Source organism: Saccostrea echinata, unplaced genomic scaffold (genome assembly GCF_033153115.1).
Source record: "Saccostrea echinata isolate AGI-Se365-2 ecotype Australia unplaced genomic scaffold, CSIRO_AGI_Sech_v1 ptg000047l, whole genome shotgun sequence".
NCBI lineage: Eukaryota > Metazoa > Mollusca > Bivalvia > Ostreida > Ostreidae > Saccostrea > Saccostrea echinata.
Genome location: NW_026889796.1, coordinates 10,442,376 through 10,469,406, shown reverse-complemented (window position 1 = coordinate 10,469,406; position 27,031 = coordinate 10,442,376). Strand labels below are relative to the sequence as shown.

Sequence of the window (27,031 nt, the reverse complement as noted above, 5' to 3'; positions counted from 1 at the left end):
TCGTTTAAAAATACCATTAAATTTTCACTAATTCTGTATTTTCTCCCCTTGAAAGATGGTATGACCCTTCATTTGAACAAACTTGAAATTCCTTCACCCAAGGATGCTCTGTGGCAAGTTTGGTTGAAATTGGCAGAGTGGTTCTTGAAAACAAAGTCGAAAATGTGAAAAGTTTACAGACGACTGCACTGGACAGACAGACCACTTCTCCGTACAATGAAGCTATTCCCAACCCCCATCTCAGAATATTTTGAATAGCGGAGTTTATGAAAATGTGAATGGGCATTTTAGCGAAAACTTAAGTGGAATTTTCAGCGGAAGAAAAACTGATTATCGCACAAATTCAATGGAAATTTAAGCAGAATTTCTTTTTAAATTAATTTTTTTTTTTTTTTGAAACAACCAATGGTAAGTTAGCAAAAATTGACCAATGGTCAGCAGATTTATGACTTAAGTTTCCAACTTTAAGGTTCCTCATCCTTTCTGCTCACTTGCAAAAAAAATTTGCTTCAACGTTTATTATTTTCCAAAAGAGATCTAATTTACAATACGGAACTTCCGAGATACCGGGATATAACGGTTTTCGTTCTGATTTTATACACCATTGTCACGTGATAATGCTGAAATGTAGGGCATATTTTGTTGACATCGAAACAAAATGGAGCGTAACGTGGCAGACGAAAACAAGCCCCAAAAGAGAAAAAGTGAGAAGAATGGAGACGAACCAAGTCATTATTGGTGTTCGGTGCCGGGTTGCACATCAGATGGCAGGAAAAAGGCCAATTTAATTAAATATCCGTGGATGAGAGGAGTACAGTTCTATCCATACCCAGGAGCTAAACGTAAGGCAAAGCTAAGAAAGAGGTGGTTGCAGCAGGTTTTCAGGGATGAGAAGTATGCTCCAAAACGCTACCATTCGGTATGTTCACGACATTTCATAGATGGTTGTCCAACAGAAGAAAACCCCGTTCCTACTTTATTTCCGCGCAATAAAATCGTCAAACAGTCCAGAACTACAACCTCTATAGAGAAACGTCAACAGACCAGGTGTAATTCTTTGTCGGATTCAGCTATAGCAGCGGAGAAGTCAGATGTTCATTCTACCCAGTGTACACCAATAGAATGTTTATCGGTATTGTAAATAATTGATTTTATTTCTACATCGAAAATTTATGAATGTAGGCCTATATATACACATGTATCATGATCAGACTCGGAGACATAATATTAAATGACTGTCTCTGCATGACATATACATAACTCATAAAAGTTAGGCTTAAACATATAATAAATATATTAAAAAAGCATTACATGTATATTTATATAAAAATGAATTTTTTAAATGTGTACATATACAGGATAATTAAGAAGCCAGGATTGCTTGAGGCTATATTTTATGTGTGTATCAATGAAACAAATTGTTTGAAATCAGAAATCAAATAAACAAAATATACATACAATTATGTGTAATCTTGGGTAATACTATGTAATATTAAATTTAATATTAAAAAAATATAAATGCATTATTAAGTTTAGTACCAAGAGAATCATCTGAATTGATGATATGTGAAATTTCAATGCATATTTTTTTTTCAGATGGAGGATATCACAGTTTCATGTGAAGGGAATGCAGATGTACATATACCTCTCCCTATAGCACATGAGTGTGTCATAGAACACACATCAAACGAAAACTGTTTTGAGGAACCTTGCTCCAAGACTGAGGACATTTCTTATGGAAACTGCAGTAAGTGTAATGAATTGTATGTTTCATTAGCATAATTCTGAAATGTTCTATGCAATTTAACTTTTTTGTTTTTGTAGTATACATGTATATCAATTAAACTTATAATATAAGTTATTATTATTATAGACCATGACCATGTATACAGCAAACGGTCTGTGGAACCTAGGTGCAGTGAAGATTTTGTTGAGTTTGCTGTGCAGACGGACCTGACCATGGAGGATATACATCATATGGAAACTATGACCAAAGAGACAGAACATATCCACAGGGAGCAATTTGTCAATAGAATTACACGGTCCGACTCGGCAGTCAGAAGATATTTAGGAGTGCCTAGCATAACTATGCTGTTTGGATTGTTTGGTAAGAAATTTGAAGATATAGTTTAAAATTGACCTAATACTGCTTAATATGTATTTTCTTAATTGCAGCTAATATTGATAAGTACAATATTTGAATACTTTGCAGTATTTTGTATGTTTGTTTTTGGATAAAATTTTATTTCTGCTTACAGCAATACTTGACAAAGTATGCACCAAACTCAAGTACTGGTCAGGAAAGAACAGCATAGCAAACATGAATTATGAAACCTCTGAAGCCAGAAAACCAGGTCCAAAGAGGAAGTTGACAAAGTTCCATGAGTTTTTATTAACCCTTTTTCGACTAAGACTTTCTGTCCCAGCCTTTTTGATTGGTGATTTGTTTGGTGTATCAGAGACACGAGTTTCACAAATAGTGTGTACATGGATAAACTACATGTTCCAGGTTTTCAGACCTCAACTGAAATGGCCATCACTACAGAGCATCAGAAAACATATGCCAAGGTCTTTCAAACAGACATTCCCCCGTACAAGAGTTGTCATAGACTGTACTGAAATATTCATTCAAAAGCCAAGGACACCTACTGCTCAAAGCCAAACATACAGCAATTACAAAGGACATAATACATTTAAATGCCTTGTTGGTATAACTCCTACCGGTGCATTTTCTTATGTGTCTGAATTGTGGGGCGGCAATGTGTCTGACAGGTACATTACAGCCAATAGTGATTTCTTGGATTTGATATCTGCTGGAGATGAGGTGATGGCTGATCGGGGTTTCATCATAAGAGACTATCTATTGGAGCGAAGGGCAAAGTTGGTTATACCACCATTTACACATAAATGTCGATGGGGAAAAGGGAAACGGTTAAATGCTAGTGAGATTCGGCGAACAAGACAGATAGCGAAACTACGGATTCATGTGGAACGTGCTATACAACGTTTGAAATCATATAAACTTTTATCGGGAATCCTACCAATCAACTTAAAGCCAATTGCAAGCCAGATTCTGGTTGTTGCTGCATTTCTATGCAATTTATCTAAACCTCTTGTGAAAAATTAACAAGATGCTTAATATTTTTAGTCCCCTACCGGTGAAACCGGAGGGGACTATAGGTTTTTCAATTTGTTATTTTGATTGTTGGTGTTACCTGAAAACTTTAGTTGTTGTTTTTACATATATTGTCTCATCATTGTTAATTTATCAATGTTCCATATTATACGTAAAGTATTTAATTATATTGTTAATTTATCAATGTTCCATATTATACATAAAGTATTTAATTATATTGTTAATTTATCAATGTTCCATATTATACATAAAGTATTTAATTACTGCATTTCATTTTTTTTATATTTAAAATATAAGTCAACAACATAAAATCATGAGTGTGTGGTTTTTATTGCTATCAGTTGTCATAATTTTTCAACCATTAGACAAAAGAAAAACAATACAGTGTACCATACATGATACAGCTTAATCTAAAGGGCATCAAAGTACAGTCGAGAATTTACATTCTAAATTTTAGCAAGCAGTGCAGGATGAACATAATTTATGAAAAAGGTGCTGCACTTGTTAACAATTTCATTGAAGAAAGATTCATCATAATGAATTCTATCACTTATAAAACCCATGTCTGTATAAAACACAAAGTCACACCATCTAGCATTACAAATACCAAGCTGTCCTTGAATTTGCACATACCACGGTGAATCTACCCTAAGCTTGACAACATCATTAGTGTCTCTATACAAATGATAATGACGGTCACTTGCTACATCATATGGTGTGTCACTTCTATGGGAGTAAGAGCATTTAACCTCAATTAAACCTTTTCCACAACATTTGCAAGACAAATATGCATCTGGTGATGCACCTAAAAATGGATGTTGCTGAGATATGTTTAAGCCACAAGGTCTCATTTTGGCATTTACATGATAATGGGAATACATGTCAAAAAACAATTGTTTAGCTACGATTTCATTCTGTCTTCCATACTTTATTGCATCAGTGTGTAAGGCATTGGAGTTAATATTCAGAATTTCACGTGTGATGTAATTATCATGACTACCCCCTCTAAAGTGGCATACTTTTGAAAACAAGGAAGATGTAATTCTACCATATCTGTATTTGTACCACAATTCATTTTCACTCTGACCACAAGTGATTTGCTCAACTTCTTGAATAATATCAGAATTAAACACATTTCTCAGATAATCTATCAAGGACTCTCCACTCTGAATTGTGTGTGTCACAGCATCTATCATATCAGGCGGATTTTCATGAAGATCTTCATCCTCATTTGAGGGTGGGTCTAATGTGTGTAAGAGAAGAGCACCTGTACCGTGACACATCCTATACAGTTCTTTCTCAACTTCTCTGTTAACCTCAGTGGTGGGTGTAGGGCATGGTTGGTAATCCACTTTGTTTGGCATCAGTGGAACTGTCCTGTGGGAAAAACAAATTTCCTTAACACGACAAGGCTTACTTTCCTTACGGGGCTTGTCCCAAACACACCTCACATCTGTCCCCACCTCTGTATGCCTGTCCTTATGGCGATCGCAAAAAGCTGCAAGAGCAAATGAAAGGGCCGTGCAGTGCTTGCAAGAACCATCATCCCTAAAAAGACAAAAAGTAGCATGTTAATAATTACTCCAATTTTGGGATTGACATTAATTAAATGATAAATACTATGAATATCATAAATAATAAAGCACAGAGCTGGACTTACGCAACACAGGAGCAGCCACCTGATATGATATAGCCATCAGTCTTCACCAGTAACCATGTCCTATAAGGATCCTCCGATTGACGGGTTTCTGGAGTTGTATTACACATGACATAAGAATAATCCGAATCTAATGGACACATTCGAACACTGTCAACATGGTTGTTCTGATACAACAAATAACCCTTGTCTACTTTGTAGGAATGAAGGCGATTTTGATCCCAACCAATATTAATTAAGTATACAAAAACATCAGCAATGTCTATGTCTGGTACCTTCTTTAAATCTCCATTCCAGTCACATAATTTAACCTGAAAAATGTTGTAAAACTCCAAATAAAATTCTGGATATTATAAAATCTCATATATTTGATGGTGGTGACAATTGGTAACGTTGATGCTCTCTCTCTCTCTCTCTCTCTCTCCCTGCTACAGCTTTAGTTCTGAGTAAACTCATATTCATTCAATTTACTTATTGTTGTATAAGATATATATGAGATTATTATGATTTTTTTCCAAAATAAAACTGTACCTCGCTTATGCTTGGTAACATCCGGTCTCCGACAGTTCTACGACGAACATCCATATTCACGTAATCATCTTTTGTTTCTATATCTTCTAGGTCTATTTCTCTTGCCAATTCACACAGTCTTATCAAATGAGCTTTTCTGTACATGGATGTTGTTATACCTTTCGTACTTAAGTAATACTTTAACGCTGGGACTTGATAACTATTGAAGTCTTCCATATTTGTTTACACGTTGCGTTGGAATGCGGAAGTGAATTATGCCCTACAATTACGTCTGTTAAGCGATAATATTCGAAGCGGATCCGTAACTCGAAAGTTCCGTATTAAAATGCACATAATTTCAACATAGCTTGGCAGTGGCAGGGCAAACATTTGACGGAAATGGCCAGTTAACTTGTTTATTTAACTAAAGGAAAGATAGTCATTTATCCCATAAAAATTATCTCTCTTATCAGAGGGTCAATGAACCTTAACAGAGGTGTAGATGGCTAATTATGACAGTTTTATTTACATAATTTAACTCTTTCGCTAAATTGTCCATGTCCTATTTGAAATTCTGCTAAAATGTCCTGCAGTATGATAATTATGTCCACAAATTTTCCGATAAAACGTCGATTTTTCCCGCTAAAATGTCTTGCAAACTAATATTTGAACCACCTCAATTAATTTCAATTTTAAGAAAAAAATCTTTATAGCTTTAGGCCTGATAGTTATACGTTATACGTTATAATTATACGTTGCAAAAGTTTTTAGAATCAAATAAATTATGTGCGCTATATGTGATCAGCAATGATTTGATTACCGAGATATGATAATTTTGATTTTGATAATTATGGCAATACAATGTAGAAACCGGGAGGGGGTGTGAAAGAAGCATTTTACTTTTATTCATTTTATTTCATTAGAAATAAAACAAAATCAAAAACAGACAAACAAACAAAAAAATCAAACTGATAACTTTGTTATTTAATATTTTTATTTGCACGACTGCAAATAAATTTCATTTCATTTTTTTTTATCTGAGTATTCCCCCTCCCCCATTTTTCCCCCAGGTGCCCCTCCCACCATCTCCAGTCCGCCAACTAGCATTTTATTGGGACCTGTCTAGATACCAGGCTCAGCAGCATAGTTTGCTCTTGATTAAAAAATATAATTTCATAATTTTTCATACTAGGGGAAGGGAGAGAACTTCTTTAAAAATAAGGCGGGAATAGCAGGGTTAAAGGTCATGCCATTTGTATACCCTGTGAGAGAAGATGGCCGACGATCAAATTCAGTTTGAAACACTTTTGAACACCTTATTAAATCCAGAAAACGACATCAGAGTTAAAGCAGAGGTAATATACAATTACGTTGTTTGTCTCTGTGAGAGAAAAGATTGAATCGTGCATTTTTCACTCGCGACGACCTTATTCGCCATACCACGTGGAAATGAATGGAGACATGTCACATTCGGAAGAATACCTTTTATTACGACGAACAGATAGATTGTTGTACAATATAGTGGTGTCAGTAATGTGGCTTATATGATCACTAAATACTTGAAGTTGGTAGTTTTAGAATGTGAGTGTGGTGGGAATAATTCGAAAGTTTTGGTCAAATGGCTTATTTCCACTTCCGGTCAGCACCCCCCCTTCTTTCCCAATCCCTAGGAATTGCTGAACATATGAATCATAGCATGAATGTTATGTAAACAATTTACAATATTCTAGGAAGAAGTTTTATGAAAAATGTATGAGTGTGATATTAATTTGCAGATATTTGAATGAAAACACCTGCAAACTTGAGTGATACAGTGACTTGCTGATCAGAAGAATTTTTTTATCTTTAGGCAGAGAGAATAGTATCTTGTTTCTAGGCCAATGTTAATTTAATGGTTTACTCCAGTTATTACATATGATATTTCTTTAAGGTTAAGACAGGATACTGTATACAATCCTGTAATATTGCTTGCATTTGTTATCTACTGGCACATCATATACAGTCAAACCTCGTTATCTCGAACCCAACGGGACCAAGAAAATACTCTGAGATAACTGAGGGTTAGATATCCAGGGTAAAATACTTAAGGAATTGGTGATTGGGACTTCCAAATTGCTTCTACTGTACGATTACACTTTAATTTCGACAAAATCATTATTTAAAGAGCCAGACAGAATTACAGCTTTGATTTTTTTTTGGTAGAAATTTCATGACTTAAATGTTGAGAGAGCGTTTTAGGGTGATATCTATTATAAAAATATGTTTAGGAACTTCTTTTATCTGAAAATTATCAACATTAAGAACTTCTAGCACATCATACATCCTAATGCTATCAGAAGTACTAAAACTTATCCTTAATATTTAAGAAAAGTGGAGAATTGAGCTGTTGTATATTTATAAAAGACAAGAAAATATAATAATAATCAAGAACAGTCCAACTAGAAATGCACGAAAGTAAAACCAACACACCATTTTGTCAATTTGTATTCAATGATCATAATGATATGTGCAGAGTTAGCAAATATCAAACACACCCAGGAAAACGTACACAAAAACAATAACAGAGCTGGAGCTCATATTTACAAACACAGGTTTTTGGTATACAGTTATGAAGAATGCCCTTGTCATAGAATATTAAGACTTTTAATAGTTAAAATCATTAAACTGAAGTTTTTTTAGGTTTAGTGAAATTTAAAGTTAGAAACAAAATGACAATGCAAGTTTATCTGTGCCCCTTTTAACATTTTAGTAAGATTTGATTTTTCTACTTTCAGGAAGCATATGATGGTGTACCTTCAGTTTCCAAATTACCATTCCTTGTAACAGCCTTGAAAAACAAAAATTTGTCTGTGGAGGTACTACAAGACTAAAAGTCTTGGAACATTCTAAACTAATTTATTTCATATAAACGTCATCAAAACAGAGTTTAATAAGTTCATTGAGAGAGCTGTTCTTACAGGTTAGGACTCTTGCTGCAGTGCTGCTAAGACGTTTGTTTGCCAACAATTTCGAGGAATTTTGGCCACAGGTTCCTGTAGATATTCAGAATGCTGTCAAAGATCAAGTCCTTTTACTCATCCAAGAGGAAACTTCGCCACCTGTCCGGAAAAAAATCTGTGATGCTGTTGCAGAATTGGCTAGGAATCTTATAGGTATACTATTAATTATATATATATATATATATATATATATACTATAATTTTGGTCCAGAACTCTGTGTCCGACTTAAGGGCAAGTCATAGAAAGATCTGTATTTCTCTGGACGATGAAAGGTAGAAAACAATCCCGCCGTTCATTGACCAAAGTCTTTATATATTAAATCATTTATGTATTGTAAGATTATGCATAAACTACATGTATTTATAAATTTTAATAGTTTTATTTTTATCTTAAGTGTGCGTTACTTATTTTTTAATGATTTAAAGTGACACTGTGACGGACAAAAGGGAAAATTGACAACAGTAGAATTTTTGATGACACATGCAAATTTTGTTCAGTTCTTCAAGATTTAAGGTTTCAAATAATTACAGGTTTCAGAACCTAAAAAATCTAATTTAATGGAGAAAAATAAAAGTAAACAAAATCTTTGTATAACCCATCACAAAAATATTGCTTCACTTCTTCCTCTTTATTGTGCGCATGCGCTGAAAAGTTGAAGAATTTACCGTGGTTTCAATTCCATAGATATAAATGTTGGAAGACTGAGACTTTTGATACAATCTTCAAAAAAGATGATCATAACTTATTCCTTACTTCTGCTTGCCCCAATTCAATGTTGTTTACAAGTTTCATGCTAAAAATAAAGGACGCGTGTCCTTGACATTGTTGACATTGACGATAAAAACAAAGCAATAGATACTACATTTGCTTTTCCGGCACTTATATTTTGCAGTTTTTTTCTTGCTTTACAGTGCAGCTGAGTTGACAAAACTTCGCTATATTCATATTTCACAGAAATCTTTTGTTTTGTGATACAATTTTCTTAAAAGAAACACATGGTTTTGACTCATTATGCAACTTTAAAATTATATATCGATGTCATTTTTAAAAAAAAAAAAAATATTGATTGAAACCAGGGTAAAACATAAGATCATTGATTTGATATTGTCATCCGATTCTGTCAAAGACTTGTACCGACTTATAAGTGGGTCAATGGCAAATCGCTCCAAAATAACTGCAAAAAATACAACCGACTTATGCGTGAGTACATGTATATATGGTAAAATGAATTTCAAACAGATGAAGGAAGAGATAACGAAGAAAATCTAGTTTTAATTTTTGTGAGGCATTTTGCGCTTGTACTTTAATGTTTATGATCTCTTCAAGAGACAATGTTTGATTTTATTATTTGTGTTGTTTAAAGATGATGAAGACAATGTAACTTGGCCAGAGGTTCTAAAGTACATGTTTGAATGTGCTAATTCTGCTGATCCAGGTCTGCGAAGTTGTGCTCTCCACATTTTTGGGTAAGTATGTGTGAAAAACAGAGATTACCTTCATTGTTTAGGACGTTGTATAGTGTTATGAACTTCACTAAATGGCACCATGGGTATTGGAATAAAATTAATACATTTTAATGATTAAAAGTATGTGATATCATTAAATTATTACAACTGATGGTCAGACAAGTCAATGTTTTTCCAAAGTACGAGACAGATATATTCCAGAGGTACATTAATGTGTGCATATTACACTATTTCAATGTTGTGTTTTCCAGTCAGGTCCCAGGGATATTTGGAAACCAACAGGCTCACTATTTAGATGTTATAAAACAGATGTTGACGAGGTGTTTAAATGACACAGGGAATTTCGAGGTGCAGTCGGAGGCCGTCCAGGCCATGACGGCTTTTCTATCAACCAATGATAACTCTCCAACTCTCTTGGCACTGTTCAAAGACCTCGTTCCACCCATGATTCAGGTAAAGGAAATGGACTTCACTTGTTAATATACTCATTCAGTGATTGAAATTGATCTGTAAAACAAGTTTTGATTGGTTGAAGGCTCTGTGAGGACAAGCTTATGATAAAGCTGTTTATTTTAACAGTTAATTAATCAGAGTGTGAGCTCTCAGGAAGATGATGCCCTGCTGAAATGCTTGATTGAATTGGCAGAAAATGTGCCAAAAGTTTTGAGATCTCATATGGAATCTATTTTCCCATTTTGCTTGAAGGTAAGTACATGTACACTACCCAAAAATTACATCTATTAGTGTAAATCTTGTGGTGAGTGCTATAGGTTACCAATATTTGGATCAGAAGTTCAGTTTGCACCAAGACTTATTCTTTATGATTATTCCAGCAATTCCACAGAATATTGCCCAATGTTTCTATTACCAAGAGATCATTGCATAATCAGTTAGCTTCTATTTTATCATAAATGGAATTGCTGAAAGTATAAATAAAATTGTTGGATATTTGTGTTCTTTTTAGATTGTTTCAGACTGTAATTTGGAGGATTCTTGGAGACAGCTGGGGTTGGAGGTCATCGTTACCTTGTCAGAGACGGCACCAGCAATGGTGCGGAAAAATGCCAAGTTTATGCCACTTCTAGGTATTTGTGTGATTAGTCCTGAAACTGCTTTTACTGCAGAGTATAATGTACAGTGCACATTATTCCCTCCAAAATATATCCAGTTCAAGTGGGCAAACAGAAAAACTTTCTTTTCCCCTAAGGCTAATTGTGCAGGTAAATTTTATATCCTATAACTACTTATGTCAACATAGAAAGCTTGCAACATAGAATTGTAATTCCTGATATCTTGATACAGTGCCCCAGGTGTTGGCCATGATGGTGGACTTGGAGGAGGAGCCGGACTGGTCCGTCCAGGATGAGCCTGAGGAAGACGACACAGACAGGTGAGTACAGGTGTACTTAGAAGTTTTATGCTGTTAAATTCAGAAAAGAGTTCATTATTTGTTTGTAACTCAAGTCTATATTTTTTCAGAAAAACATTTTCACAGATAATTATTATTACTGTTATTAAAAAAACAAATAATCCATTCTTTGGTAGGGAATTTAGGTAACTTCTGCTAAGAACAGAATATAGATGTTGAAGTTTCTAAATCTTGAATTGCTTTGTAGCAATGCGATAGCAGCAGAGAGTGCCTTAGATCGGTTGGCCTGTGCACTTGGAGGAAAGACCATGCTGCCTCACATCTTGTCAAATGTTCCTCAGATGTTACAAAATAGTGAGCTTATAACACACACATGTACTAAAGAAAATGATATTAACATATGATTTACACCAGCAAGTGTTGTAGGAGTTATATTATTAATAACCCTATGGTTAAATTTCAAGATATACTGTATAGATTTTAAGTCCTTGCAATTTAAAGATGGATTTATGAACAAAAAGTTAGCATCATTGAAATGAATATTTTGAGGCAACTTCACACATTAAAATGAAATATAACTGACTGTTGTAGATGACTGGCGATACAGACATGCAGCACTTATGGCCATCTCAGCTTGTGGTGAGGGATGTCATCAACAGATGGAAACCATGCTGGGAAACGTGTTAGAAGCCATAATGCCATTCCTCAAAGATCCAGTAAGACTTGGGCAAAAGTAATGTGTATATATTTATACATGATAGACACAAAGCTGTAGAGTAGGTTGTGTTTGTTGGCAGGAATGTCAATAATTTTAAATGCTAAGTCAGAGTGTAATTACACATAAAAGTTTTAATTTTCATGATTTAGTTAATTTGTTCTCTGTCTACTAAATTCAGAAAAAAAGTTATGTAATGTTTTCATCATTGTAGCACCCAAGGGTCAGGTATGCAGCTTGTAATGCCCTAGGACAGCTGTGTACAGATTTTGGTCCAGTCTTTCAAAAGAAGTTCCATGACAAGGCAAGTTCTACATATAGAATTCAAATTTTGAATGTTGGCGATGGGGGGTGGGGTGTAACTTAATTTTTCAAAGTTGCACTTATGAGAAAGTTATAAGAGAATGAATGAATTGAATGTTTCTTAGAAGTAAGCCTAAGGTTTCTCTTTCAAAATTAAGAAATTGCATTTTGAAGCTAATGGTTAATATTTAAATTTTCAGTTAGTTCCTAGTTTGCTTCAAGTGCTGGATGACAATGCAAATCCTCGAGTCCAAGCACATGGTGCCGCTGCACTGGTAAACTTCAGTGAGGAATGCCCTAAAGCTATCTTGTCACAGTATCTAGATGTCATCATCCTTAAACTGGAAGAAGTTCTCAACAGCAAATTTAAAGAGGTGAGAATGTAGCTTAACTTCATTTTGCTAAATACATGTATCTACTTGTTAGCTTTTGCATGCCAACAATTGACATCTTTTTTATGCAAATCACGAAGGAAAATTTGTTCACATATATTTATATGATCCATTGAGACTTCTATTATAAAGTGATTGACTAGTTTGCAACTACAAGCTCAAGTCAGCTACTAACTTTGATGATCATTGTGGCACAAGGAGAAAAAGAAAATTATAGTAGTTTTGTATCATTTAATGTTATCTTTGGGGTGAAAAAAACTCAAGTGGTATTTAGATTTGTACACTTTGAATTTAGCTGATGGAAAAAGGAACAAAGATGGTTTTAGAGCAGATTGTGACTACCTTAGCATCTGTAGCAGATACAGCTGAGGAGAAATTCACATCTCACTATGACAGGTTCATGCCCTGTCTGAAGTACATTGTACAGAATGCTGTTCAGCCAGAGTTACGGTTACTGAGGGGGAAAACCATCGAGTGTATAAGTCTGATAGGATTGGCTGTTGGAAAAGAAAAGGTGGGCTGATTTCTATATGTTTGTCAACTTGAAAGTCCCCCCTCCCCCCCCCCCCCCCCTCCCCCCCAAAAAAAAAACAAAACAAAAAAAAATAGAAGTGCTTCTAAGTTTATAGCAAGTTTAATATGTTCTTTCATGCAAGATACATGTACATGCATTTTTTGAGGGTAAAAAAAATATGGGCATTGACAATCTTTCCATTTTTAACCCGGGAGATCAATAAATATTATATTTGAGTTTTTTTCCTTCAGTTTTTACAAGACTGCAGTGATGTCATGCAGCTTCTTCTAAAACATCAAACAACCCAGGAGGAAATGGCTGACGATGACCCCCAGGTGAGTTCTAAAGATATTTTATTTTGATAAAAATGGGAGGCACAGCTGTACCTGTGTTATCCTGTTGAACTTCCCAATGCAGAAAACTGCAGTTTACACAAATTTCATGATAATATTGCAGTTACAGAAATATGGTTTTTGGGAAAGTATTTAAGTAAGCCAAGGAATTCTGGATGCTTGTCAAAGTATTGGGAGAACATATAGGTGTTATAGTATTAAAAATTTGGGAATTATATGTACTTTTCAGCTTTCATACATGATCTCAGCTTGGGCTAGAATGTGTAAAATCATGGGAAAGGAATTTCAGCAGTACCTTCCTATTGTCATGGGCCCTGTTCTCAAAGCAGCATCACTCAAACCAGAAGTGGCCTTGTTAGACAGTAAGAATTACATTGTACATTGTAAAGTCAATAAAATGTAGTGAGAATAAAAAGGGAAAAAAATCAACATTTAACATGATTTGTATCCCCTGTAAACTTTGGGGAAAAAATGAACAAAATAAACTTCTGAAATCAATTGGATATTTTCTATAGATGTGATCTTCAACTTTCAAAATTTGAAAGAGTAAAATATAAAAAAAAAATCTGTTTCTTTGTGTATTTTCATGGGTGTGTAAATGAATGAATGTAAAATAAATGCAATGATGAATTACAGGTGAAGAAATTAAAGACATGGAAAGTGATACTGAATGGCAGTTTGTTACTGTAGGTGATCAGGTATGTCCAGGTTTGTCACTATTTCTGGTAATTTCAGTCTATGCGAAAGTCTAAAATTTTTACAGGACATACGGTCTGGTAAAAATATATACTTTACCAGACCAAGCATTTACTTACCAGACTGACCTTTTTCTTTAAATTAATTCATACATCATTATGATTCAGAGATTGAAAAGGGGGGGGGGGGGTGTATTCTCACTGTTAAATTGAACCTTAAATAGATCCAGAGTTGAGATTATTAAAAAAAATGATTTTATTGAAATGAACAAACTTATTATTGTTTTTTTTGTTTAAAGGTAGTACATATGACAAATGCAAACAATTTTTCTTTTTCTGGTTATTTGATACATACAGACGAAATATACAGTGTCAAAGATTTTTTTCTAATAAAACTTAAGAAAATGCACTTTAAAATATATTTATTTATCTCCTGAAGTAACTCATAATAGTTACTCTTGTTTAGTAATGAAAATAATCTACCCAACCGAATCTACGTATGAGCTATCTATAGATCTATATTCCATGACAGAGGAAATTCGAATTAGAAATAAACGAGATATAGATTAAAATTAATCATGCATTACTGCTAAATGGATCGAATAAAGGATATGTGTGGAAAATAAGACCATATGAACATGTAAATTCAGATTTTTAGGCCTTATTTTTTCATCGGACATTTGGTCCTGTACCCTGAATTTTTTTACCAACCCGAACCAATTTTTACCGGTAAAAACCGACGGTCCGGTGACTTTTGCATAGACTGTAATTTCATTGTGTATCAAAAGTCTTGATTTGGTTCCCTTTACCTGATTTGAACTGCAAATATAGCTTTTGACTGTGATTTCTGTTTGCAGCAAAGTTTTGGGATTCGAACTGCTGGTCTTGAAGAAAAGGCTACTGCTTGTCAGATGTTGGTATGTTATGCTAGGGAGTTAAAGGAGGGTTTTGCAGAGTATGCAGAGGAGGTAGTGAAAATCATGGTCCCATTACTCAAGTTTTACTTCCATGATGGTTAGTTTTACTCTCTTTGTATCAGTTATCATTTTCTCTACTGTTTAAGCAGGAATAGTAAAGTGAATTCAATCATCTATACATCAATTTCTCAGAGGTAATTCAGATTATGCTCTTAAAATAGATATACGAATTGCTGCATCGGAGAGTTTGCCGTACCTGATTGAATGTGCCAAGATCAAGGGTGACCAGTATGTTGCGGAGATGTGGCAGTTTATTTGTCCCAGTTTACTGAAAGCCATTGAAATAGAACCAGAAAATACTGTTTTACCAGAGCATATGAACTCACTTGCCAAGGTAAAATCTGTTTTCCATATTTACATGTATGTTGTTATTTCTTGCCCCCAACTTTTTATAATATTTAACATTAAGCAGTCAATCTGTATATCTGTTTCAGCCTTGTATGATGTAGTCCGAGATTGTAGAAATAGCTTGTTATATACATAGTTGCCAACTCACTCGATTTCGTCGGGTAACACCCGATTTTTCGACCCTTAACCCGATTATTTTTAGCTCACCTCGACGAAGTCGAGATGAGCTTATGCTATACTCCCGGCGTCGGCGTCGGCGTTAGCGTCGGCGTCCCAGGTTAAAGTTTTAGGAGCAGGTCCATTCCCAAGTAACTATAAGCCCTACCTGGATCAAACTTGCATGGGTGATGCATCTAGGGATGGACACTACCACACTTGCTTCGGATGCTGGATCTGACCTAGATTTTTCGGATGAGTGACCAGGTTAAAGTTTTAGGAGCAGGTCCATTCCCAAGAAACTATAAGCCCTACCTTGACCAAACTTGCATGGATGATGCATCTAGGGATGGACATGGCCACACTTACTTCGGATGCTGGATCTGACCTAGATTTTCCGGATGAGTGACCAGGTTAAAGTTTTAGGAGCAGGTCCATTCCCAAGTAACTATAAGCCCTACCTGGACCAAACTTGCATGGATGATGCATCTAGGGATGGACACTACCACACTTGCTTCGGATGCTGGATCTGACCTAGATTTTCCAGATGAGTGACCAGGTTAAATTTAAGGAGCAGGTCCATTCCCAAGTAACTATAAGCCCTACCCGGACCAAACTTGCATGGATGATGCATCCAGGGATGGACACTACCACACTTGCTTCGGATGCTGGATCTGACCTAGATTTTCCACATGAGTGAATTTTAGCCATATTTTAACCAAATTAGCATGGATGATGTATCTAGGGATGGACACTTCCAGACTTGCCTTGGATTCTGAATCTGACGTACATTTTCCAGATGAGTGACCAGGGTAATTTTTTTGGAGTAGCTATATAATATTATGGCCTGTTATGATTAAAATTGCATAGATGGTGCATCTAAGGATGAAAACTTCCAGACTTGGTTTGGATGTTGGAACTGACCAAAATTTTCTTGATTACTTAACAGGTCAAAAGTTTTTTGAGCAGGTCTATAATTAAATCAAACTTGCATGGACATTGATCTTGGGATGTACCCTAACTAGAAAAAAAATATGATGTGAAATTTGCCTTACATGTAGATAACATTCGCCGAGGTGAGCTTCGTAATCTTTGATTACCTATGTTTTATATGACACGGCGGGTTATGCTTTTCACCCGATTTTTGCCAAACAACCCGAAAATCTCCCGATTTTCGGATTTGGTTTGTAAATTAGGTTGCACTTTTAACTTCCAGTTACAACCCAAGCTTCGATATACGTAAGCAATGCCGATGGCTATGTTTAGTAGGCCGTGTACCAGTGCAGGTGTAAACAATTACCCAAGAGTTGTTTTGACAAATCAAAGTTTGAAGTCAATTTAAAATGGCTTCAGATAGAACGAGATCGCTATCAGGGCCAGCAGGAACAAATTGAACCAAGAAAAAGAGAAACGATATTTATGTACATATCAAGGAATCTTGGAAAACAACTTTCATTAGGTAAAATAAAGTGTTTGAAGATAGTGTAGGCATAACTGTAAATTTAATAGCACTTGTTAATTAAATGAATTCGGGAAAGGAAAAGTAACTTCAAAACCAAGATTGGAATACTTTCAAATTTAACACAAACTTTCCATGTGCTTCAAATCAGCAATGCAGATTCTAAAAAACTTTCCTTTAGAAAAAAAAGCACACTTAATTCAGGTCAATACTGAAAAAATGAAACCTTCAGTGCTCTTTTAGCATTTAAATTTAATCAATATATAATAATTTTTTGTCATTGTAAGCTAAAGCCTTATTTTAATAAAATAATTCTCAATACACAAATACTTATATATACATATATATTAATTTAATCATGGTAAATGTGTCGTGAATGTCGTTACGCGCTATGACCAGATTTTTTACTTTCCAAATCTGGTCATGACCAGATTTTTACATGTTGAAGATTGGCAAGTATGGTTATATACAACAATGTCAGAGCCCATACATGCTAAGAAATGACATAAAGGAATAATCAATACAAAGATTTATGTTGTACATGTTTATTTTACAGTGCATTGAAAAGCTAGGCAGGGGCTGTTTATCAGCAGAAAATTTACAACTTCTGGTCCAGCTGATGGAGAAACAGTTAGTGGCACACTTTAAAAGACAGGAAGAAAGACATGGTCAGTAAACCTACAGAACGAGTATACCCTTATTACATGTAATCTGGTTATTTGCTTTAACGTGTCTTTTATACTTTGTTAAGTCATGGTAAAAGGTTTTGTGTATTAATAGAAAAACGGAGAGATGAAGACTATGATGAAGATGTAGAGGAGACTTTATTAGATGAGGTATGTTTAAAAACTGTTTCCAGACTGCAAAGTCATTTATAGTATGGTGGATTTATTTTAAGTTTCAGCCTTTGACAAGTTACATTGATATAAATGCCAGAAGAATGATGTATACTTTTGCATATATTTGAAGGCTTGTCCTCATGAAACTTCCCCCTTTGCTAGATAGTATCTGACTTCTGGCCTTTATATGTACATTGTAGATAGCAACAATCCTGGGGTATGCCATTTGGAAATGGTGTCTATCTTTAAAAATTTGTCACAGATAACTCTGTATCTTTTTTTTGTAGAACATTTTTCATTTTGCTTCAATTTATCATAAATGAATAAGCTAGATGTATATTATATAGTCATCAAGTCACTGATAGGAATTGTGCTGGTCAAAATATTTCATGATATCTGCTGTGTCAAAATATGTTTGCTGAAATGAACAAGACAATTTCAAACTTTAAAGTATTAAATGACTCTCATTCTATTGTCTCTGACAGAGAAATAAACTTTTCAACATGCTTTTTTTTTCCCCGGCCAAGCTCTTAATGATCATCCTGATTTCCCCCAAGTCATGAGGTCATTAAATAAGATGTTGTGATCACCCTGGTTTCCACCAAGTCACTTAGTCATCAGATGAGAGGTTGATCAGTTCATTTATGCATAGGTTAATGTCCAAGTACCTCTCCATTCCTTAAAAGTAATGTACATAATAGAAATACCACGTTCTGCATGTGAATTACAACTCTCCATCCCCCCCCCCCCCCCCCCCCAAAACAAAACCAAAAAAAACAGAGTGCTCAAAATGAAGTGATGTTTGAAGTGGATTTTAATTTAACATACATGTACATTTCAGAAGAATGATGTATACTTTTGCATTACATTTGAAGGCTTGTCTTCGTGAAACTTCCCAATTTGCTAGATAGTATATCTGACTTCTGATAAATGTATAGCAATGAACATACATGCCAACTTTCCCGATTTAGGCGGGATCCTCCCGATTTTACCCTTTAATCCCGCTCTCCCGATCAGGAAAGCAAAATTGCCCAAAAATCCCGATTTGAAAATATTCAACCTAAAATTTCCGATTTTCTGAGTTTCCCTACCGCAATATTTTGTCAATCGGGAGTAGAATATCAGACTTGTTTATTCAATGCACACAGATTAGTCTCTTTGTTTATTTAACGCATGCAGAGGTGTTAATTAGCCACAGGAAATCACTTCTCGCTTGAACGCACACAGCTGTCCAGGTACAGGTAACATAGCCTGGAGCAGTTAGAGGATTAAACTTTTCAGTCAGAAGGGGTATGCATATAGTGAAACACATAGATTTAGGGTATAATTAAATATCATTTTATTAAAAACAAAAATTGAATACAGTGATATGATAAACTAACAACAAAATCGGAATTAATCCATGTTTCGTTTTTTAAAAACGAAAGTAGAAAACAACAAAGCATAGCTGCTGATTTTAAGATATTGTAAAGTTTACCGGTTAAAATAAGATGAAAATAATTTAGATGAAACAACAAAGTCTTATACCCTCAAGTACACTGAATCCCCCCCTGCCCCCAATGTAATATGACAACGGAATACCCACATGACACTGCCAATGTTATGCAAAAGTTCATCATGTTTATAACAATTTTAATTTTTGTTTGGGATAGGGGTATCCTTGTTTTAAATAATTGATGATCTCAAGAGTAAATTTATTTCTTCAACTTGTTTTGTGTGTGTGATTAAATTAATCATCATGATGTCTACTTATTAAAAGGGAATAAAATGACACTTCAAAACAAACAAATTTTCTTATCTTTCTCTCTCTCTCTCTCACCCTCACACACACAGTGCATTGTAATTTTTCAATATTTCTTTCAATCTAATGTCTAATTAGGAAATTCTAATTGTGTAAAATGTAAATAGAGAATTTTACAAATGTTTCCCAGAAACTGTACAGTAACAAAACCTCATATATTTCTAAAACTTTACAACAAAATTTACTGAACTGAAAGTTGTACATTTTCACATTTTTCACCAAATTCTGTGTCTTTTCAAACATAATGTTGTTAAACTAAACAGATATCACTTCTTTAGTGAGAGAGGTACCTATTTAAGCAAAAGATATTTGAATTTTGGAAGGAAAAAATTTGTTTGTATTATTTATTCTTAAATTGTATTAACAAGTGATATTGATATTATAAATAATAAAAAAAAAATGGGATAAACATTTATTTTCACGACAAAATGTCGCGAATTTAAAGCTTTGAAAATTGTCGTCACGCGCAAAATCCCCCATGGGAATTTTCAAAAGTTGGCATGTATGAATGAAGTAGACTTCATTAGTAGTCTAGTAGAGAGACAAAACTCAGTAAAAGCAGGTCTCAGAGTGAATTCAACAAGCTCTTTGTTTGTCCAACTCTGCTATGATAAATGTTGAATGCAGTGTAAATTGTTTCATTTTAGCCTTTGCAAAAATCCACATATATGTTCAAAAGTATTTTTAAAGAAAAAGTGGTGTTTTGTATGAGGTACAATAAACCAGAGAAGGTTTTAAAGGAAATAGGAAAGAAATTAAGATGCTTTGGTGTATTTGTATACAATTTAAAGAGATTTATTTCAAAACTTAAGAGAAAAAAGAATTGTGAAAAAAAAGAAATTTATTTCTCTAATCATTATTTTATATGTATGTCAACAACAATGGCTAGGAATGCTATAGGAAACTGTTCTTTCTAGCTTTGGATATTACAAATTTGAGAAAATAACTTAATTTACGTGGAACAGATCTGATGTAACTACCTGAAAGGTCATGGCATTTTGAACAGGAACTAGAAAAATAGAGAATACATACTTGTTAACATCATAACTAGTAATGCCAAAGATTTTCTGCTTTGTGAGTACATTATCTCCAACAGTGAATCATATAGGGGACATAACTCTAGCAATGGTTGGGATATAGCAAGTATTGAATCATGAAGGGGAAATGCCTGTTATACGTTGCACCATCACACAGTTAATGTTGAAGGAAAAGAGCATGTCGGACTGCAAAACTGATGTTTTTATATTTTGAATTTAAAAAAAAGAGTTCAGAAGAAACTGAGGAATGATGATTATTCAATTGCGCATTGAAAAAAATAAATACATGTATCATGAAAAGATTTAAAGCGATGTTTTCTGACCTCAAATTTCTTCCTGATAAAAGAGGAAAAAAATAAACTTTTTGACAAGCTGTAGTGAACAAGTGCAGTAGAACTTCATGTTCACAACTCTGTGTCTTAATGTTAAATAAATGTTATTTCAATGAATTATGACCTGCAAATGAAAGGACAAATTATACAGACACTCATGTATATTAATCTTATAAAATATAACACACAAGGAACTTTGATAATGCAAAACTTAATGTTCACTCAAAAACAATTGTACAAAACAAATAGAGAAGGCTTTAATCTAATCCAGTGAAACTGACATAGAATACACTTCCAAGCCCTTTTGCTATGTGGATACTTTGGAAGTTCTATTATTTCCAGTGTGGATACTTTAGAAATCTATTATTTAAACATGTATATACTGATTATCTTTTGCATTTCCTCCCATTTATTAAAAGTTGGTTATTTATAAGAAAACTAAGGTGCAACCATTACTCATTAAACAAATATTGTACATAAGCACCAGAATTTAAGGATCAAATTATTCATGCTAAATGACCCAAGACATGATGAATATCAATTGCGCATTGAAAAATTTAATGCATATAAATGAAAAATTTTGTAAGCGATGTTTTCTGACCTTGGGTTCCTCAAGCTTAATTAAATTATTGATTAAAATAAGTGTGCATTCATATTTTTGTTTATGAGTGTGTATGTTTCATTCATCAGTAATGTTTTATGTGTAGGATGATGAAGATGTATACATTTTGAGCAAGATTTCGGACACCATTCATGCCTTATTTGGAACACATAAAGAAGAATTCCTCCCAGTCTTTGAACAACTGCTCCATCATTTTGTCAAATTACTGGTAAGCATACATGTATCTTCAATCAAAGTGCATTCCATAAAATTGAGCTATTTTGCATTAACAGTAAAACATGCTTATAATTAAGTGCCAAGGACAGACAAGTTTACTTCATTACAAACATATTTCGTTATATCCGTTAAGTTCACAACATATTTTAAAGCCACAGAGAATTAAAGTCACTTCACTGTAAGCATCAGTACATATAAGCATGTTTCCTATTAGCATGTTTTACTGTAATACCTAAAAGATAAATTTGATGCTTGAACATGGTAGAGACTAAGTTCCCAATGTTTCAGGGTGCTGATAGGCCATGGCCTGACAAACAGTGGGGACTCTGTATCTGGGATGATGTAATAGAGCATTGTGGAGGTGTAAGTACACTCCAAAAGAAAGAAAATTAGTTTTGTATGACTTATCACACCATTGCTATTTCACTGAAAAGTGTGGAATTCATTTTCTCTATGAAGTGAATATATATAGCCTTTTATTGTGATACATATATGTATCGTATGTATTTGTATTTTCAGCATTCTGTGAAATATCAGGAGTACTTCTTAAAGAGCATGATGGAATATGTTTGTGACAAGCAGCCCGAGGTTCGGCAGGCTGCAGCATATGGTGTTGGAGTTATGGCCCAGTTTGGCACTGAAGCATATGCAACTACGTGTGCAGGTAAAGACAGCAATAGTTGAAATGGTTGGAAAAAAAGGAAGACATAATTTAAAGAAATAGAATTGTTGTGGCTCCTAGATAAAGTTGTAGGTCATGAGAGTCACTCTCCCGAAATTGTGAAAATCATAGTCAAGTTGTGAAAAACATGGTCAACAGTTAAGGCCCAGTGGTGGGGCTAAATTGGGCATACATTGAAAATTCATCATGCATATGAAAATGTTCCTTATTCCTAGATGTTAAGCAAGCAGACTATACGAGTGAAAATTATAAACTTAAGCCTTTTACTAATTTATAGTATTTGGTCAGTGGGTCAAAGCAAATTTGATCTATTTAAAATACTCTTCACTCTACTACATCTGAGCATCTTGGAGATAAACTTTGTGCAGTGTGATAAGAAACAAAATTCCTCAACCAATTTTGTAAAATTCATGGCACATGAATCCAGAGTTTCAGTTCAGGGTGGGACAAAGTTGAGAAGCTCATGGCACTCAGGTGAATGTCAAGCCCTGGGCCTCTTGTTGCAGATATAATCAGTGAAGTGCAACTATTTGTTTTTGGAAACTTTTCATGTCATAAGATTTATGAGAACTTTCAAATGAGTAAAAGTCTGTTTCATTTACAGAGGCCTTGCCCTTACTTGTAAAGGTGATACAGGACCCAGAATCTCGATCTGTAGAAAACATCAACCCTACAGAGAATGCCATAGCAGCTGTAACAAAGATCTGTAAATACAACAGCAGTCAGATTAAACCGAACGAAGTCCTACCTGTCTGGTTCAGCTGGCTTCCTGTGTGGGAGGATGAAGACGAGGCTGTACATACATACAATTATCTCTGTGATCTGATTGAGGCGTAAGTCTGTTACATACGTACAATTATCTCTGTGATCTGATTGAGGCATAAGTTTTCGTACAGTTATCTCTGTGATCTGATTGAGGCGTAAGTCTATGTACAATTATCTCTGTGATCTGATCGAGGCGTAAGTCTATGTACAATTATCTCTGTGATATGATTGAGGCGCGAGTTTGCTATGTACAATTATCTCTGTGATCTGATTGAGACGTAAGTCTACATACAATTATCTCTGATCTGATCAAGGCTTAATTTTGTTTAGGGCTGAAACAATTCACCGAAATATTGATATTTTTCAATATTACTGCTCTGTTCAATGTTCAATTCACTATCTCGATTTTTGGTTCAGTACATTTCTTTTATAATCGGGTTTGGTTACTCCTTGAAATAGATCGGGTTCAACCTCATTTTAATAGTTTGACACACACAAGGGAGAAAATTGCGATGGAGAAAGTTTCAGAGCAGGCTGCCACTGCTAGTATTGACACGAACAAAGTGCTCTTTTAATCTGCAGAAGCACAAGTAGTGCTCTTTATTATATCACCACCTATTACTTGCCTGTTGAAATCTGAATACGTTTTCCTTAACCTTATGATTTCTTTCTTTTTTAAAATGTATCGTATTGAAAAAATTGAATTGTGACACAAGTATTGCGATACGTACCGTATCGTGGTGGGGGCATATCATTTCAGCCCTAATTTTGTTACATACGTACAATTATCTCTGTGATCTGATTGAGGCGTGAGTTTGTTATGTACAATTATCTTTGTGATCTGATTGGGGCTTAAGTTTGTTACAGTAAGTTTGTTTCATATGTACAATTATCTGTGTGTTCTGATGAGGCCTAAGTTTGTTACATACAAACAATTATCTCTGTGTTCTGATGAGGGGTAAGTTTGTTACATACTTAGAATTATCTCTGTGATCTGATCAAGGCTTAAGTTTGTTACATTCATACAATTACATGTATCTCTGTTATCTGTTCGAGGCGTATAGATTCTTTGTGAGGATGATACGCATATCGATACGTATGAAGAAATATCGAAATATCAACAAAAAAATTCTAACATAGTTTTTCTTTGTTTACTTATTATTTTTGGTTTAATGTATGAAATAAATATGAAATACATAATAATTAACACCACTTGTGTAAAATATTTTTGTTTCACAACAGATGTACAACAGATATACAACTTCTTTGAATAAATGATTCTTATTTGTGAAGAAATGTTTTGTTCATTTCAGAAGTGTAAATGTGGCACTTCATTCAAACTTAAACTGATCAATGTCATTTGTTTGCCATTTGTAGAAACCACCCCTTAATATTAGGAAATAACACTGAAAACCTGCCTCGTATTATCAGCATCATTGGGGAGGCGTTGAGTCGGGAAGCTGTTAGCTCAGAAGATGACTGTTATCCCCGTATGTTGAACATTGTGAGACAAGTGCAGGTGAGAACGATATTACAGTGGAATGATAAAACATGATGAAAGCCTGTATTTTATCCTGGAAGCATTTATGCAGGAGAGGAAAATGCTGTAGTTTGCAAATGCCTTAGTCTGCAAATGGTCAATCTATTCGTGTCATATGTCTGTGACCAAAGTTTATCTCTGTTTCCCAATGAAGTTGACTTTGGACAGTTAATTTTACACATGAGGTAGATTTAGATATATCTATCTTTTCAAAAAAAAAAAAAAAAAAGTGGGGGCTACTTAGTTAAAATTAGTGTCATTTTTTTCTGTATCCTGCAGGGAAACCAAGAGTTATTCCAGGCTTGTATACAACAATTATCGGAGGAACAGAAGGAGGCATTATCAGAAGCTTTGTCCAAGGGCTGACCTTGAACAAACTAGTCCCTATACCAGACATTTTATCTTGGTGGTGTGTGGCAAAATATGGAAAGACATTGTGATCTAGCTTGGATAAACTGCTTAGCTTTTACCATTGCTGAAGACCAGGGCTTTCATAAACTATCAGGATTCGATCCTACAAACTTTATATTCTGTGCAATTGTTACCAATGCTGTGAATGTGTGAGTGTGTGTTTACTGATGAAATGTGACCTTTTTCAAAACCCAAAGGTGTACATACTGCTTTCTTCAAAGTTTGATACACCCCACCCCCACCCCTTTACTGAGCCTGTCAAACTTAAGGAGAGAGAAATGTGAACTCCCAGACTCTTGTTATTGTTAGACTTCTAGGCATAATTGACATCTAGACTGAGATAACGCAGTTTGAGATTAGTCAGACTCTGTTTATAGGAGTTTTAATTCTTAGAATTTCATTTTGCATGGTGCTGCAGGAGTATGAAGGAGGAAAATATTTGTTTCCTCACAAAAGTGTGAAGCTTCATGATAAATTCAATTCCTAAATGCTAGAAAAGGTTGTTTTCTTTTATAGAAGTAGATGATTTGGTAGTGTATATATATCTATATCAAAGTATTATTGAGTGAAAGCTTTGAGAAGTTTCAAGCACTTCTTTTTGTCAAAATATCCTTTTGTTATATCACTTCTCCTCTGTATTCTTAAAAAAAAGATTGTCATTCCAGTAATGAATTTTATTTAGGAGATTATAATACTGTGCTTGTATGAATATCAGTTGCAATCCATTTGTCGCCTTTGTTAAATGCTTATGTTGTTTTGGATTGTTTTTTAGAACATCCTTGTGAAAATGTACTTGTTATTATTTGCAGTTGAACTTCTGTATCTACAAACATTGATATCTCGAATACCATGGATATGTCAAAGTGCGCTGTAGTCCCAACCACTTTTTCTCCATTTATCTTCAGTATCTGAAATTTTGAAGGTTAATTATACTTGTACAAAGCAGTTTTTAAAAAAATCTTTTTTTGTCAGTACATAACTTTCTTGGTTTTATTACATTTAAAAACATATATATTTTTGGTGGAAATACATACCCTTGTTAAGTACATTGTCGTAGCAATACTTTTTGTCATATTCCAAATCTGCCATATTCCAAATATTTGGTTCAATTTTTACTGGAAATAGGTTTTATTAAAAATAATTTTTTAAACAAGTATAGACTATACTATTTGATCATTGATTTCAAATGAATAACCATTTTGAAATGTCTTGGAAGATTTTAATAATTTCATAACTTCTGCTGAATGTTTTTATGTGTAGCTGTTTGTGAAAACAAAATAGGAATACCGTAGCTTTGAATTGACTAATTTTCCAAGATTTGCATCTTTAGAACATTGAGGAACTGCTTTTGTTTGTTTCACTGACATTTGACACTATAGGAGTTGCAGTATGTGGAAATGGCAGAAAAATGTTAACAAATGAATTATATACTGTTATGATGATATGCAACTTATTAAAAATGAAAACCACACATTTTCTTACTTTTGTTATCAAAGGTTAATGTATCAAATTGTAGGAAATTGACTTCTGAAGTGTGATTGAAAAGTTAGGGAGAACTATAATTATTAGGTAATGACTTAAGTTTGAAATTTAAGTTATCTGTGCTAGCTTAACTGCACAAGGAGAAATAATGCAAATATCCTCCATATGCCATTTCATTTTTGTACAATATGTGCAGTATTTCAGTACAGGTGGTTTATGCTAGTATTGCTGGTATTGCTCCGAACAACAATCTT

General features: G+C 34.3%; 3 protein-coding genes across 4 annotated transcripts; 2 read left to right on the top strand and 1 right to left on the bottom strand.

Moving 5' to 3' along the window:
• Positions 1–625: 625 nt before the first annotated feature.
• LOC133202838 (uncharacterized) lies at positions 626–3,127 on the top strand. The gene is made up of 4 exons (XM_061338714.1): positions 626–1,132; positions 1,597–1,747; positions 1,874–2,107; positions 2,259–3,127. Exons 1-4 carry the CDS (start codon positions 659–661, stop codon positions 3,125–3,127), a joined length of 1,728 nt encoding a protein of 575 aa, XP_061194698.1. The 5' UTR covers positions 626–658.
• A 362-nt stretch (positions 3,128–3,489) lies between these two features.
• Positions 3,490–5,634, bottom strand: LOC133202449 (uncharacterized). Its single transcript, XM_061338275.1, has 3 exons — positions 5,325–5,634; positions 4,797–5,104; positions 3,490–4,684 (listed from the first exon to the last, which is right to left on the bottom strand). The coding sequence occupies exons 1-3, from the start codon at positions 5,538–5,540 to the stop codon at positions 3,583–3,585; spliced, it is 1,626 nt and encodes a 541-aa protein (XP_061194259.1). The 5' UTR covers positions 5,541–5,634; the 3' UTR covers positions 3,490–3,582.
• Positions 5,635–6,543: 909 nt separating this feature from the next.
• Positions 6,544–26,766, top strand: LOC133202793 (importin-5-like). 2 transcript variants are annotated; one of them, XM_061338666.1, is made up of 26 exons: positions 6,544–6,658; positions 8,078–8,158; positions 8,263–8,455; positions 9,667–9,769; positions 10,021–10,222; positions 10,349–10,474; positions 10,734–10,854; positions 11,072–11,159; positions 11,386–11,492; positions 11,730–11,854; positions 12,068–12,157; positions 12,357–12,530; positions 12,844–13,062; positions 13,314–13,397; positions 13,645–13,777; positions 14,052–14,113; positions 14,968–15,124; positions 15,249–15,421; positions 17,607–17,718; positions 17,831–17,886; positions 21,767–21,889; positions 22,186–22,260; positions 22,417–22,561; positions 23,184–23,412; positions 24,722–24,863; positions 25,164–26,766. In XM_061338666.1, the coding sequence occupies exons 1-26, from the start codon at positions 6,578–6,580 to the stop codon at positions 25,248–25,250; spliced, it is 3,288 nt and encodes a 1,095-aa protein (XP_061194650.1). In that variant the 5' UTR covers positions 6,544–6,577; the 3' UTR covers positions 25,251–26,766. The 2 variants fall into 2 exon arrangements, with proteins under 2 accessions (XP_061194650.1, XP_061194651.1); XM_061338667.1 differs by having other exon boundaries at positions 12,068–12,161; positions 12,361–12,530.
• Positions 26,767–27,031: the final 265 nt, after the last annotated feature.

Excerpts from the sequence above, each read along its gene's own strand:
- LOC133202449 (XM_061338275.1), bottom strand. The coding sequence starts at position 5,540 with ATGGAAGACTTCAATAGTTATCAAGTCCCAGCGTTAAAGTATTACTTA. Across the intron at positions 5,105-5,324 it reads TGTTACCAAGCATAAGCGAG|GTTAAATTATGTGACTGGAA; the intron begins GTACAGTTTTAT and ends AACATTTTTCAG. Across the intron at positions 4,685-4,796 it reads GGTGGCTGCTCCTGTGTTGC|GGATGATGGTTCTTGCAAGC; the intron begins GTAAGTCCAGCT and ends TTGTCTTTTTAG.
- LOC133202793 (XM_061338666.1), top strand. The coding sequence starts at position 6,578 with ATGGCCGACGATCAAATTCAGTTTGAAACACTTTTGAACACCTTATTA. Across the intron at positions 10,855-11,071 it reads CAAGTTTATGCCACTTCTAG|TGCCCCAGGTGTTGGCCATG; the intron begins GTATTTGTGTGA and ends ATCTTGATACAG. Across the intron at positions 22,261-22,416 it reads TAATAGAGCATTGTGGAGGT|CATTCTGTGAAATATCAGGA; the intron begins GTAAGTACACTC and ends TTGTATTTTCAG.
- LOC133202838 (XM_061338714.1), top strand. The coding sequence starts at position 659 with ATGGAGCGTAACGTGGCAGACGAAAACAAGCCCCAAAAGAGAAAAAGT. Across the intron at positions 1,133-1,596 it reads CACCAATAGAATGTTTATCG|ATGGAGGATATCACAGTTTC; the intron begins GTATTGTAAATA and ends TTTTTTTTTCAG. Across the intron at positions 1,748-1,873 it reads CATTTCTTATGGAAACTGCA|ACCATGACCATGTATACAGC; the intron begins GTAAGTGTAATG and ends TTATTATTATAG.